The sequence below is a fragment of the Myxocyprinus asiaticus genome, chromosome 16, assembly GCF_019703515.2.
Source record: "Myxocyprinus asiaticus isolate MX2 ecotype Aquarium Trade chromosome 16, UBuf_Myxa_2, whole genome shotgun sequence".
NCBI classification, from domain to species: domain Eukaryota; kingdom Metazoa; phylum Chordata; class Actinopteri; order Cypriniformes; family Catostomidae; genus Myxocyprinus; species Myxocyprinus asiaticus.
Window position 1 is genome coordinate 31,188,272 of NC_059359.1, and position 12,603 is coordinate 31,200,874.

General features: G+C 41.8%; 1 protein-coding gene across 6 annotated transcripts; it reads right to left on the bottom strand.

The window, feature by feature from the left end:
- Positions 1-6,663: 6,663 nt before the first annotated feature.
- Positions 6,664-12,329, bottom strand: LOC127454348 (C-type mannose receptor 2). Of its 6 annotated transcripts, none has more exons than XM_051721484.1 (7): positions 12,063-12,329; positions 11,841-11,951; positions 11,213-11,590; positions 9,274-9,609; positions 9,116-9,145; positions 7,633-7,740; positions 6,664-7,413 (listed from the first exon to the last, which is right to left on the bottom strand). In XM_051721484.1, the coding sequence occupies exons 2-7, from the start codon at positions 11,872-11,874 to the stop codon at positions 7,025-7,027; spliced, it is 1,275 nt and encodes a 424-aa protein (XP_051577444.1). In that variant the 5' UTR covers positions 11,875-11,951; positions 12,063-12,329; the 3' UTR covers positions 6,664-7,024. The 6 variants fall into 6 exon arrangements, with proteins under 6 accessions (XP_051577444.1, XP_051577442.1, XP_051577445.1 ...); XM_051721482.1 differs by having other exon boundaries at positions 11,841-11,967; XM_051721485.1 differs by having other exon boundaries at positions 11,213-11,359; positions 11,841-11,967; positions 12,063-12,328.
- Positions 12,330-12,603: the final 274 nt, after the last annotated feature.

The window sequence follows — 12,603 nt, forward strand, 5'->3', positions numbered from 1 at the left end:
AACATGCAAAAAAATAAGAAATCAGGAATGGGGGCAAACACTTTTTCACACCACTGTATTTTTGCTTTTTAAATGTTGTAAAATGTCTCAAAATTCCTGGACAATGTGTGCAGTTAATGGTTATCCTAATAATCAAACGAAACTAAAGTTTAGTCTAAAACAGCAATGTTATGTTCAGAAATCACTCGCAAAGCAAAGTGCTCCTGTCCCAGATTCTGCTTCTTCCATCGGCTGCCTAAAGAAGGATTGACTTAGAAACGTCTGTTTGAAAAAGCTTGGAATCATTTTTTTGTGTGCTCTTTTCACTTTACTGGCAAGAAGTCAGCAGTTGGGATTACTTGTATTATCCACCGTTACAGTCCGGCTACGATAGACGTCCAGAAACGGAGTGCAATGTATTACATATAAACTATAGCATTATTGTGCTAACAGGTGTGTGCTGAAAGTACATCAGACATTTTGAGATTTTGTTTATTTCTATTTAGCATCTTTTTTGTGAATGCTTCACATGTTTTGAAATGGCATTATTACTGAGTATAAAAAGGAATGGTGTTTTACCTGAACTGTCTGTGAATAGTGACGATGTTTTCAACAGATTCCATGCTGTGATGCTAAGTTGATCAACTCTACAGTGGAAGACCATAATTATTAGATGAGACATTTACAGTAGTGAGATGTTTTATCACGTTTGAAATTAATTGTATTATGATTTTCCTCTTTCCTGCATTTTTCCTGCCTGCAATTCACTTTCTTTTGGGTGTCTTTGCAGAATGTGCATGTCTTCCTTTAAGGGGAAAAGGTGATTTGGAAAACAGTGTGGACATTAATTCAGTATCAATTAAATTTATTTGTACAGACACGTGGCGAGCCCTAACAGGCATTTCAGAATGGGTGCAAATAACGATCGAACATGGTTATACGATCCAGTTTGCATGCCAGCCACCCCGTTTCAACAGCGTTCTGTCTTCCACAGTTTCGTCCGAAGACGCGCCCGTGTTACGAGCCGAAATACACAGTCTCATCGTGAAAAACGCGATAGAGACTGTACCAAATTGTCAAGCACAAAAGAGGTTTTACAGCTGTTATTTTCTTGTTCCAAAGAAAGATGGCAGACTTCTGCCAATCCTAGATCTGAGACATTTAAATCACGCACTTATAAAGCGCCCGTTCATAATGATTACTCAGAAACGGATCTTATCGCATGTACACCCACACGATTGGTTTGGGTCGACAGATCTGAAGGATGCGTACTTTCATATCCAAATTGTACGATATCACATGATGTTTTTGAGATTCGCGGAATCTCGAGGGAACAGCGTATCAATTCAAAGTCCTGCCCTTCGGACAGTCTCTGGCTCCTCGCACATTCATGAAGTGCATCGATGCCTTTCTCGCCCCTCTGATACTGAGCAGTGTACGCATCTTGAACTACCTCGATGATTGGCTGTTACTGGCGCAATCAGAGGCTCTGTTTTGCCAGCAGAGAGACTTACTGCTTCAGCATCTAAACAGCTTGGGCCTCAATGTAAACTGGGCGAAGATCGCATTCTCCCTCAGCCAAAAAGTCTCCTTTTTGGGAGTCCACCTCGACTCCACGAGCGGGCGCGCTCACCTCACTAGCGTACGCGTTCAGGCCATTCTACAGTGTCTGTGTATGTCTCATTTCAAACTGGGGAGAACACTTCCTTTGAAGCAGTTTCAGAAAGCATTAGTTCTTATGGCGGCGGCATCAGCCTTTATCCCATTAGGTCTCTTACACAAGAGACCTCTTCAGTGCTGGCTGAAGTGCCACGTACCACGACATGCTTGGCGCCAAGGGCGCATGCGCATCACTATCCGAGAGGACAAGGAAATGGTTCTATTAGTTGCGCCGAAATGGCCCAACCAGCCATGGTTTCCGGAAATAATGGAGATGCTGTACAGCTCACCATGGGAAATACCACTGAGGAGGGATCTCCTCTCTCAGGCGCAAGGCACAATCTGGCATCCCCAGCCCCAGCTGTGGAACCTGCATGTGTGGCCCCTGAACGGGGCGCACTACACGTGCCAGAACTGACGCGTTCAGTCATGAACACCGTTTTACAGGCCAGAGCACTGTCCACGAGACACCTCTACACACTAAAATGGAAGGTGTTCACTGACTGGTGTCTCTCACATAGCAAGGATCCAGTAAACTGCCCCATATATGACATTCTAATATTTCTTCAAGAGTGATTTAGATGCAACACTCACTCCATCAATGCTCAAAGTGTACAGGTGCATCTCAATAAATTAGAATGTCGTGGAAAAGTTCATTTATTTCAGTAATTCAACTCAAATTGTGAAACTCATGTATTAAATAAATTCAATGCACACAGACTGAAGTAGTTTAAGTCTTTGGTTCTTTTAATTGTGATGATTTTGGCTCACATTTAGCAAAAACCCACCAATTCACTATCTCAAAAAATTAGAATACATCATAAGACCAATAAAAAAAACATTTTTAGTGAATTGTTGGCCTTCTGGAAAGTATGTTCATTTACTGTATATGTACTCAATACTTGGTAGGGGCTCCTTTTGTTTTAATTACTGCCTCAATTCGGCGTGGCATGGAGGTGATCAGTTTGTGGCACTGCTGAGGTGGTATGGAAGCCCAGGTTTCTTTGACAGTGGCCTTCAGCTCATCTGCATTTTTTGGTCTCTTGTTTCTCATTTTCCTCTTGACAATACCCCATAGATTCTCTATGGGGTTCAGGTCTGGTGAGTTTGCTGGCCAGTCAAGCACACCAACACCATGGTCATTTAACTAACTTTTGGTGCTTTTGGCAGTGTGGGCAGGTGCCAAATCCTGCTGGAAAATGAAATCAGCATCTTTAAAAAGCTGGTCAGCAGAAGGAAGCATGAAGTGCTCCAACATTTCTTGGTAAACGGGTGCAGTGACTTTGGTTTTCAAAAAACACAATGGACCAACACCAGCAGATGACATTGCACCCCAAATCATCACAGACTGTGGAAACTTAACACTGGACTTCAAGCAACTTGGGCTATGAGCTTCTCCACCCTTCCTCCAGACTCTAGGACCTTGGTTTCCAAATGAAATACAAAACTTGCTCTCATCTGAAAAGAGGACTTTGGACCACTGGGCAACAGTCCAGTTCTTCTTCTCCTTAGCCCAGGTAAGACGCCTCTGACGTTGTCTGTGGTTCAGGAGTGGCTTAACAAGAGGAATACGACAACTGTAGCCAAATTCCTTGACACGTCTGTGTGTGGTGGCTCTTGATGCCTTGACCCCAGCCTCAGTCCATTCCTTGTGAAGTTCACCCAAATTCTTGAATCGATTTTGCTTGACAATCATAAGGCTGCGGTTCTCTCTGTTGGTTGTGCATCTTTTTCTTCCACACTTTTTCCTTCCACTCAACTTTCTGTTAACATGCTTGGATACAGCACTCTGTGAACAGCCAGCTTCTTTGGCAATGAATGTTTGTGGCTTACCCTCCTTGTGAAGGGTGTCAATGATTGTCTTCTGGACAATTGTCAGATCAGCAGTCTTCCCCATGATTGTGTAGCCTAGTGAACCAAACTGAGAGACCATTTTGAAGGCTCAGGAAACCTTTGCAGGTGTTTTGAGTTGATTAGCTGATTGGCATGTCACCATATTCTAATTTTTTGAGATAGTGAATTGGTGGGTTTTTGTTAAATGTGAGCCAAAATCATCACAATTAAAAGAACCAAAGACTTAAACTACTTCAGTCTGTGTGCATTGAATTGATTTAAGAAACGAGTTTCACAATTTGAGTTGAATTACTGAAATAAATGAACTTTTCCACGACATTCTAATTTATTGAGATGCACCTGTATATCTGCGTATCACGCACATGAAGCCGGCGCCTCTATAGGCAAGCATGATTTAATCATAAAGTTCCTTAAAGGAGCAAGACGATTAAACCCACCTCAGCCGGCTACAGTCCCAACTTGAGACTTAACTTTAGTCCTAAAAGCTCTCGCAGGGCCCCCCTTCGAGCCTTTGGACTCTGTCGATTTGCACATGCTCTCCGTTAAGACCGCACTACTGCTGGCTCTGGCCTCAGTAAAACGGGTCGGTGACCTGCATGCACTATCAGTTGACCAATTCGTGTCTGGAGTTTGGCCCCGGTCTTTCAAAAGCCACTGTCAAACCCAGGAAAGGTTATGTGCCCAAGGTCCTGACCACACCCTTCAAAGCGCAGGAGGTTCACCTTCAGGCCTTCTTCCCTCCTCCATTTAATTCAGATGAGGAACAATCATTGCATTTGTTATGCCCTGTGCAGGCACTACAAGCATACGTTGAGCGTACTTGCCAGTTCAGACTGTCTGATCAGCTCTTTATATGCTACGGAGGACGCACAAATGGAATGTCCGTCTCCAAGCAAAGACTTTCTCACTGGACTGTCGATGCAATTACCCTGGCTTATAAGTCGCAGGGTCAGACTTGCCCAATTGGTGTTAAAGCACACTCAATGTGAGGCATGGCCTCCTCATGGGCATGGACGAATGGTGTGTCCTTACAAGACATATGTTTTGCAGCAGGATGGTCCTCTCAAAACACATTCGCATGGTTTTACAACCTAGACGTAACGTCTCTTTCTTCACAAGTCCTCTCTGTTTAGAGCACTTGCCATTCATTGGCCATATACACTATATTGCCAAAAGTATTCGCTCATCTGCCTTTAGACACATATGAACATAAGTGACATCCCATTCTTAATCCATAGGGTTTAATATGACGTCGGCCCACCCTTTGCAGCTATAACAGCTTCAACTCTTCTGGGAAGGCTTTCCACAAGGTTTAGGAGTGTGTTTATGGGAATTTTTGACCATTCTTCCAGAAGCACATTTGTGAGGTCAGACACTGATGTTGGACGAGAAGGCCTGGCTCGCAGTCTTCGCTCTAATTCATCCCAAAGGTGCTCTATCGGGTTGAGGTCAGGACTCTGTGCAGGCCAGTCAAGTTCTTCCACACCAAACTCGCTCATCCATGTCTTTATGGACCTTGCTTTGTGCACTGGTGCGCAGTCATGTTGGAACAAGAAGGGGCCATCCCCAAACTGTTCCCACAAAGTTGGGAGCATGGAATTGTCCAAAATCTCTTGGTATGCTGAAGCATTCGGAGTTCCTTTCACTGGAACTAAGGGGCCAAGCCCAGCTCCTGAAAAACAACCCCACACCATAATACCCCCTCCACCAAACTTCACAGTTGGCACAATGCAGTCAGACAAGTACCGTTCTCCTGGCAACCGCCAAACCCAGACTCGTCCATCGGATTGCCAGATGGAGAAGCGTGATTCGTCACTCCAGAGAACGTGTCTCCACTGCTCTAGAGTCCAGTGGCGGCGTGCTTTACACCACTGCATCCGACTCTTTGCATTGCACTTGGTGATGTATGGCTTGGATGCAGCTGCTCGGCCATGGAAACCCATTCCATGAAGCTCTCTACGCACCGTTCTTGAGCTAATCTGAAGGCCACATGAACTTTGGAGGTCTGTAGCGATTGACTCTGCAGAAAGTTGGCGACCTCTGCGCACTATGCGCCTCAGCATCCGCTGACCCGCTCTGTCATTTTACGTGGCCTACCACTTCGTGGCTGAGTTGCTGTCATTCCCAATCGCTTCCACTTTGTTATAATACCACTGACAGTTGACTGTGGAATATTTAGTAGGGAGGAAATTTCATGACTGGACTTGTTGCACAGGTGGCATCCTATCACAGTACCACGCTGAAATTCACTGAGCTCCTGAGGGTGGCCCATTCTTTCACAAATGTTTGTAGAAGCAGTCTGCATGCCTAGGTGCTTCATTTTATACACCTGTGGCCATGGAAGTGATTGGAACACCTGAATTCAATTATTTGGATGGGTGAGCGAATACTTTTGGCAATATAGTGTATACATATATGTATATATTTATATACTTATGCCCTTCCCTTTAAGTACGGGCTCCCATCATTTACACAACCACCTGCATTCAGGCTGTTATAATTTACCATAAGTCACAAGCACTTTCATTATAAATAAACTCCCTTCCCGGCTGGGTTCATAAGGAGTTAATTCATACTATGTGACTATAGTTCATATATATTCGTTATGAGTGCTCTCCTCCTGGCCATTATGAGGATCACTCACTGCAGCATGCTCATGTCGGTCGCCGTCCCTCAAAACTGCACCATTAAAATGGTTTCATGCTGAAGAGCTGCTTAAAAGTACATCTCTCTCTCTCTCTCTCTCTCTCTCTCTCTCTCTCTCTCTCTCTCTCTCTCTCTCTCGTAAATGTAAACGAGTGTAAATGCCAACATCATCATATATGTCGAAAGGATTGAAGCCTGTCACGCAAAACATGAGCTCATTGATGTCATTAAATGAGTCTGCTTCTTTATTCCATCCGTTACTCCTGGTCGGAGGCTTTCGTAAATATTTCGTTTATATGTAGGGTTACGTTCTATTTAAGTTTAATGGTGCAACGCTCAAATATTTAGTAGTGCGTAAAGTGTGACTTAGTGCCCATGCACTAAGGCTGGTGCAACCGGCCCCTGGACATTATTTTTTCAAAATAAAAGTCACACATTGAATGAACTAATTTTAAAATTAATACGAACATGAATGACAATTTAAAAATAAAATTTTTTACAACATAGTTTATTTTAGAATATCCTTCAATATAGTGAAATTAACATTATTTTCATATGCTTTACAAAAAAAATACAAATAATTAAAGATACATTTTTATATCTGCTACATAGCTAATAGTAAAACTGTACATATCAAACACAGACTATTTGCAATTTAGAACAAAAGACAACTGTATTTGTGATATCTGTTGGAAGAGCTTTCCAACAGTGAGGAACAGAGAATGTGAATGATTGAGAAGGTCTTCAAAAGGGTATTAAAAAGTATTAAACTGGAAATGCTGATACCTGCAGATACCCTGACTTAACAAATATAGTCTACGGATCAATCCGCTATCCACAGCCTCTTTCAGACTGCCTCTTCACAGAATGTCTTTGTTCATTATAGTTACAATTCAGCAGTACATAACTGGCAACTTCCACAGGTTTGACAGATGAAATTAAGCCTTTCCCTCCCTGGCCTCCCAACCCAACGGTGCCCCCCAGTGGACTCCATGGCTCCTGATATCCCACAATCCTCAAAACCATTTGGCCCATGATCTGGTGCCCAGTTCTGGTAGCAGCCCATTTCTGTGTTCTTTATCCAGAACCAGAAGTTGAAGGTGCAGGAGTAATGGAGACCCAGCCATACATGAGAAGTGTAGGCCTGGAAGGCTTTCCTCGCTACCTTATTCTGAAGCTCCTCACTGGGAATGGAGACCAGGTCCACATGGTGCTTTCTGCAGTAACTCACAGCTTCAATCCATGTGAGATTTTCATGGACCAGAATCAGGTTATCTATGGGACAGTTAGGCAGAAATAGGGTTTATACTGAGTTTGATGATTAAAAAAAAAAAAAAAAAAAAAAAAAAAAATCTGATTTGATATTCTTTATGCACAATTAATTAGATGTTTGGAAATGTCTCAGTTCACAATGCATTTAAGAGGTGCATTATTCTTCAGTGTAGGCCTACTATAACATAAATGCAAATGACAAAGCAAGTACAGATCTCATACCTTGTTCTGCACCTGTAGTGAGTATTTTTGTTGGTTGTGTGCTTGTATTTTCCTGCTCTGTTGTGTTTTGGGCTGGTATGTGCTGTGTTGTTGCTGGTCTGGGGGTAGCTGTATTAGTGTAAACAATTTTGGTTAATAAATTGTTGGTGATAACATTTATAGTTAAGGCTTTTGCTATAACAGACTGTGAATTTGTATACACCGATGAGCCAAAACATTATGACCACTCACAGGTGAAGCAGATAACGTTGCTCATCACCTAACAAGGCCACATGTCATGGAACAATCAGTTCTCATAGTCAACGTGTTGTATGCAGGAGAAATGGGCAGGAGTTTGGACAAGGACCAAATTGTTATGGCTAGACGACTGGGTCAGAGCATCTCTGAAACAGAAAGGTCAGCAGTGGTGGGTACCTACCGACAGTGGTCCGAGGAAGGACGAACCAGCGACAGGGTGTTGGGCGCCCAATGCTCATCGATGCACGAAGGCAATGAAGGCTATCCTGTCTGGTCCGAACCGATAGAAGGTCTAATGTGCCACAAGTCACTGAAAATTTTAATGATGCATCACATCCTGCTACGTATGAGGCTGCGTAGCCACAGACCGGTCAGAGTGCCCATGATGACCCCTATCCACCGTAGAAAGCACCTACAATGAGCATGCGAGCGTCAGAACTGGACCTTGGAGCAGTGGAAGAAGGTCGCCTGGTCCAATGAGTGCCATTTTCTTTTACATCACATGGACGGCAGTGTACATGTGCACCATTTACTTGGGGAAGTGATGGGACCAGGATGCATTGTGGGAAGACGATAAGCCGGTGGAGGGAGTGTGATGCTCTGGGCAATGCTCTGCTGGGAAACCCCAGGTCCGGCCATTCATGTGGACGTCAATTTGACATGTGCCACCTACCTAAATATCATAGCAGACCAGGTACACCTCTTCATGGCAATGGTATTTCCTGGTGGCAGTGGCCTCTTCCAGCAGGATAATGAGCCCTGTCACACTGCACACATTGTTCGGGAATGGTTTGAGGAACATGATGAAGAGTTCAAGGTGTTGCCCTGGCCTCCAAATTCCTCAGATCTCAATCCGAGTAAGCATCTGTGGGATGTGCTGGACCAACAAGTCCGATCTGCGGCGGCTCCACCTCGCAACTTACAGGACTTGAAGGATCTTACAGGACACCTTCAGGGGTTTTGTAGAGTCCATGCCTTGGCAGGTTGGTGTTGTTTTGGCAGCATGTGGAGGACCAACAGCATATTAGGCAGGTGGTCCTAATGTTTTGGCTCATGTATGTTCAGATGTATAGAATGAGAAAAGGTATGGTCTGTTTTTACATGTTAAACAAGCTGCTGATTTTATAGTATCCATTCTCATGTCATAATCTATATTCTGAGGGTGTGTTAAATGTTATATTTGTGAGGTGCAAAGCATGATGTGTTCAGATTCAAACTGGCTGTTTATTTTGGTGCTGAAATGTACCTGGTTTAGTGGTTGGATGAGCTTTCAGATCTGTAGGGAAGACAGAATGAAGTCGAGATTAAAAGGGGATTCATTATTATTATTATTATTTTTACATATTACATACAGAGATGCTGGAAATTAGAGTGTTTTGTCTGATTCTAAGTGTGTAACCTCACCACCATGACAGATAAAGGGCAGAGATACATCACATCGGACGTCATTCCATCTCCCTGTTTCATTCACCATCACTGCACCACAGTCCTGATCTCTACTGATGTTGATTAACTGGCTGAAATTCCAGAACCGGAAAGAAGAGTTGCTCTGATCTGACCACAACCAGGGGTCTTTAAACAGTCCGATCCATGCTTCGCTATTGACAGTCTTACTGACATCCTTATTTTCAGAGTTGTTTCTGGCATTGGCTAGACCAGTGTGGAAGGTCCTGCAGTATTCTTGAGCCTCCCTCCAGGATTTATTCTGCTCAGTCAGGATATACATTTTATTGGCTCTTGCTAAAGACAAATGAGAATGAAAAGTTTAGAAAGATTTGTAATATCAGATCAATGTTCAACTGTTTTCATCACAGATTCCAAAACTTGACAAAACCAGCAATATGTCATAATCATAAATAGTGGTCACAGAGTCTGATACATTTTCCCGTTTGGCCGATTTTTTTTAAATTTTTTATTTATTTATTTATTTTTTCTTGAGGGCGTTGAAAATCGCCTGCTTGCATGTGAAGCGACTGGGACGTGTAAACGACCAGTCATTGTTCGTTTTGTTACGTGCCATCGTGTTACTACAATAATAGACCGGTGTGCAACACAGTGTCATTTAAACGATCCGCATTTCAGAGCCACGGCAGATGCGTTTGAGCTCATAATGTTAAAGTGCTTGCCTATTTCATTCTCCCTCTCTCTCCTCAACAGATCCCTGTAAATGTAAATGTCTTGTCTAATGATAAAAAGGCAAATATCAATAAAACTAATATCATACATACCGTCTGCAAATATGCGCACATCTCATTTAAACAGATGTAATAAACCAACCTCACACAACTTCAGCAGATCCAGCGTCCTGTGGAGTGCTCATAAATCATCCTCTGAAGCACATATTCTAACAGTCTACCCTCAACAGTTCCCTGTAACTTTTCTAATGATGAAAGGCAAATATCAATAAAACTTGTATTATATACCGTTTGCAAATATGCAGATATCTCGTTTAAACAGATGTCATTCTTGAACCTCACGAAAATCCAGTGTTTTCTTCCCGTCGAGCGCTCATCTAATATCTTCCTCTGAAGCGTGTATTCCATCAGCCAGAATCAAAAACTTCAGGATCAGGATCAAAAGTTCCTCTCATTCACAAATCATGATGGTCACTCCGTGACAATCCAAGTAGGCGATTCAGGCTGTTTAAACTGCCAGGAGATTGAGGCTCGTCCTGGGTCTGCACGAGTGCAACTTCAAGGCTATGTCCGAAACCAGGAAAATGCAGCCTCCAGAGGCTTTATACGGAGGTACGATGAAAATAAGGTGCTTTTCAAACTGTTTGGAGACCAGTTTCCTTAAGAGTTCCATTTATTCAAAACAGCTGTCAGTTAAGCCATTAACTGATTAGGCAGCAAGTAGCAAGTAAGTTGCCTATGTTTTCGGATGCAGCCCAAGGTAAAAGCGCGTCACGTGTGCTATAAGTGAATGCCATGTTCACTATGCACTGTATGTACAATTGGTTTGATTTGATATTTTTGAGTAAATGTGATTGCTAACGTGGACATGCCATCCATGGTTTCTGGACTACTGTGTGTACAGTGATTTCCTTCTTTCTAATATATTAACAATTTCTTCTTGGGCAAATAAATGACTAAATTTATCTTTTTTTTTTAGCAATTTTATATTTGTTATTTACTATAGTAAATTGTGTGATATATCGGCATTGTATCGGCCTATCGTCCACCCTGTACTCTGGATATTGGCATCGGCCATTAAAAAATAAATTTTGGTTGACCACTAATCATAAACTGTGTTACCATCTAAACTACATTGTAAACTATAGTCACAATTCAATAGATAATGTTTTGATCCCAGTTTTTAATAGTACAATAGAAAAGCTTACCATTAAAGCATACAAACTGCCTCTTTGTGTCACAACTATCGTTAAACCATTTCCCGTTGTTTTGCATCACAGCACAGCCCTCATTATTATGTATATCTGGCTGTCCATTTTTCCAGTTCTGGAAAGTATCTTCATTGTAGAAACTGTCTGGAAGGGACCAGTGCCATTTGAACACTTGACTTCTATGAAGTCCAATATACACATCATGTGAAACATCAGTTATGGTCTTGAACAAGCTGTTCATCTCATCCACATTATTTACAGTTGCCAGGTCTGTGTACATATCTCGACAGAAACTCTGAGCTTCGGTCCAGTTCTTACTGATATTTATGAAATGATACTGGTGAGATATTTGGCTTGAAGTGAAGGAGAAGAGCCCTTTGAAGAACATAAGATTAAGTTTCTAAAAGTTAAAGGTCACATTATAGCAAACAAAGTATCATTTCATCAAAGAACATCAGAAGACAAGACTTTAAAATTGTAGTCATTTCTAAAAAACTATTGCCCATCCTAAAAAAACAAAAACAAAAACAAATATATATATATGTATGTATGTGTGTGTGTGTGTGTGTGTGTGTATATATATATATATATATAATTAACATTTATGTTTATTTAGAATACTTACCAAAGACAATAAGGAGAAAGAACTTCTGTAACATTATGTATTTTCAGGAACAGCACTGAGCCCAGTGTGTGGGTAAAAGCCTACTACCATGATCCACACATCCTCTTCCTCCTTAAAATTGTTCAGTCTTATGCCATCAAATGAACAGCTATTTGTTTAATGTTAAAATCAAAACACAATTACATTTTGTATGTTATTTCATTGGAATTATGGAATACTTACTTTCTCGAAAAAACTTCTCACTTCTTTCTTGCACGACCAGAGTCTAACTATTTAAAAAGCTGGCTTATGCTTCTCTTGAAGAATGCTGGTTAGCCTGTTCACTCCTTCACTCTTAAGAAATAAAGTTGTCAAAGCTATTTGCAATCGTCTGCAAAATCTTTCATGAGATCAGAATTAAGTCCTTTCATATGCCGAAACAGACTACATATTTTCTGAGATATATATAGGGTTACTTTGACAGTTGGAAAATGACAATACATTTGTCATTTGTACATGCATTTTGCATAAGAATGAGGGTGAACAGATCAAGTTGCAGTTCAGGCAGAATGAAATGTCACACCTGAGGAATGTTATGGGTGTGGGCCCTATTCTGGGTAAATAGACAAATCACACTTTTCATAATGACAAAGATTGTGGCATGTTCTCCTCGTGTTAGACATCTCAGATGACCATGTAGTTTCTGCTACAGATTAAACTGAAAAACACCTAAATGAATGTCTGTTCATTCGCAAATATAGGCTGGTATTGGTGTGATTATGTC